The following is a 2,500-nucleotide window of genomic DNA, read 5'->3' as shown; positions in this document are numbered from 1 at the left end:
TTGATTGGCCAGCTCTGAGCCTGGACGCTGGCGCCACCGTACCACGACACGTTGGTCATGGAGAAGCAGTCCTGATCAGGAGGCACACACACACACACACACACACACGCGGGCAGGCACACACATACCAACACATACGTACACATATGCACAGACACGCACAGACACACACACAAACACACACACATACGCACACACGCACACACACATACGCACACAGGCAAACACATATGTACACATATGCACAGACAAGCACAGACACACAGACACACACATACACACACACACACACACACACACACACACATGATGAGAGGGAGGGATAAAAGTAGGGAGGCAAGGAGAGAAAAGAAGGCGGAGATGACAAGAGAGGGAGAGAGGTAGTGAGAGAGAGAGAGAGAGAGAGAGAGAGAGAGAGAGAGAGAGGTGGGGGGTGGAAGGAAGAGAGGGAGGAAAGTGGGGAACATGGGAGATAGAAGTAGATAAGCAGAGAGAAGAAGAGAATTGACAACAAGGGAAAACAGAAAGGGGAAGGAGAGGGGGAAGTGGAGAAAGAGAGAGATGGAAAGAGAGAGAAATAACAGGAGAGGATCACAGAAAGCATTCAAAACATTCAAAAACAATCAAAAATAAATGTGTGTAATGTAATTGTAATTATGTGCATGGTAATTATTAGTCTGTGAATTAAATATAGGGTGATCTTGAAATGTTATCAAATTCTGAATGAAATCTGACTGAAATATTGAAAAATGTTCTACTTTATCAATCTGACCTCTATGTAAGTTGATGAGAGTTGTGCATTTTTATCTATTTTATTTTAGCCTATTATTACATTTTGTTGTTTTGTGGTCTGAGCTGCTGTTACGCTTGAGTTTCCCTCCGGGTAGGCCTACCAATAACATACCTATCTATATCTTCTTAGAACATGCTTAGAAAGCCTCAGCTAAATGGCATATGTTATACTTTATAACATGACTCCCACATTGTAATTATGCTTCACTTAACCGTGTTGTTGTTAATGCTTTGCTTTTCCCCCCGCATAATTGAACATAGGCTAGGCCTATTCTCTAAAGGGCTCTGCACACAGCGTGCGATTTCTGTTGCGCGTCAACATTCCATTTTGAAGTTTGAATGGAAGTCTATGAGAACATCGCATTTCGCATTAAAATCGGGGCCGTGTGTGTTGAAATGCGATGTTCTCATAGACTTCCATTCAAACTTCAAAATGGAATGTTGACGCGCAACAGAAATCGCACGCTGTGTGCAGAGCCCTTAACTGTCCCAAACAGAGAAACAAGTAGCCTACCCGGCGGTCACCTGAGACTCACTGGGAGTTGATCGGATTTGAACATTTCGAAATGCCACTTAAGCGTCCCTGGAGAGAAAAGGACAATCCTTTATACTGCAACTGGAACCCGCCACCTGACAGGGAATTATGCCCGAAGAATGTTCCAATGGACGGATTAAACTTTAAACTTTCAAAACATCCGAATAGTTAAACCCCGTTTATCATTAAACGACAGGAAAAGTACAGTACAGTAAGTGCTGTGATTATTAAAACCCCAGTGCCGGCCCATGACGAGGCACACTGGGGATCCAATATCTCTCTATCACAGTATGTCTGTCCCACCCTGGACACTTCTCTCTATCACAGCATGTCTGTCCCACCCTGGACACTTCTCTCTATCACAGCATGTCTGTCCCACCCTGGACACTTCTCTCTATCACAGCATGTCTGTCCCACCCTGGACACTTCTCTCTATCACAGCATGTCTGTCCCACCCTGGACACTTCTCTCTATCACAGTATGTCTGTCCCACCCTGGACACTTCTCTCTATCACAGCATGTCTGTCCCACCCTGGACACTTCTCTCTATCACAGCATGTCTGTCCCACCCTGGACACTTCTCTCTATCACAGCATGTCTGTCCCACCCTGGACACTTCTCTCTATCACAGTATGTCTGTCCCACCCTGGACACTTCTCTCTATCACAGTATGTCTGTCCCACCCTGGACACTTCTCTCTATCACAGCATGTCTGTCCCACCCTGGACACTTCTCTCTATCACAGTATGTCTGTCCCACCCTGGACACTTCTCTCTATCACAGCATGTCTGTCCCACCCTGGACACTTATCTTCCACTCTAACTAAATAAAAACCATGTCAAGCACATAATATGCAATTAGGCTATGCCTTATTCCACAATCAGTATTTCATTGCACCGTCTACGGCTGTATTCTGGGTAAGACAAATACACTTTGATTTGATTTGTTTATGTTATAGCCTTTAAATAGGCGTAATCAAGTCATCACATTAATTGAATAATTTCAAAAATATTCAGCAAACATGTCCACAAATAGAAACACTCACTCTAAAACACAGAAATATCACTGATGAAACATGTAATTCAATCACACCGCAAATCAGGAAAGCCACACATCATGTATCTGTGAATGTCATTGGTGACATTGGCTATGCGTAACCGCATGCGTTCATAA

The 2,500-nt window shown here is 44.0% G+C and overlaps 1 protein-coding gene across 1 annotated transcript in view; it reads right to left on the bottom strand.

The window, feature by feature from the left end:
* The window catches only part of LOC308170152 (SITS-binding protein), a gene marked incomplete at both ends in the record, with an annotated part of 48,555 nt that overhangs the window by 44,389 nt on the left and 1,666 nt on the right, over positions 1 to 2,500 (bottom strand). The window contains one exon of the mRNA XM_080544908.1: positions 1 to 71. This exon is cut by the window's left edge and continues 101 nt beyond it. Coding sequence (XP_080401034.1) covers positions 1 to 71 — 71 coding nt within the window. The remainder of the gene's footprint in view (positions 72 to 2,500) is intronic.

This window comes from Nansenia antarctica, assembly GCF_963989245.1.
Source record: "Nansenia antarctica genome assembly, chromosome: 14".
In the NCBI taxonomy this organism is placed as follows: Eukaryota; Metazoa; Chordata; class Actinopteri; order Argentiniformes; family Microstomatidae; genus Nansenia; species Nansenia antarctica.
This window is presented reverse-complemented; position numbering and strand designations above follow the sequence as displayed.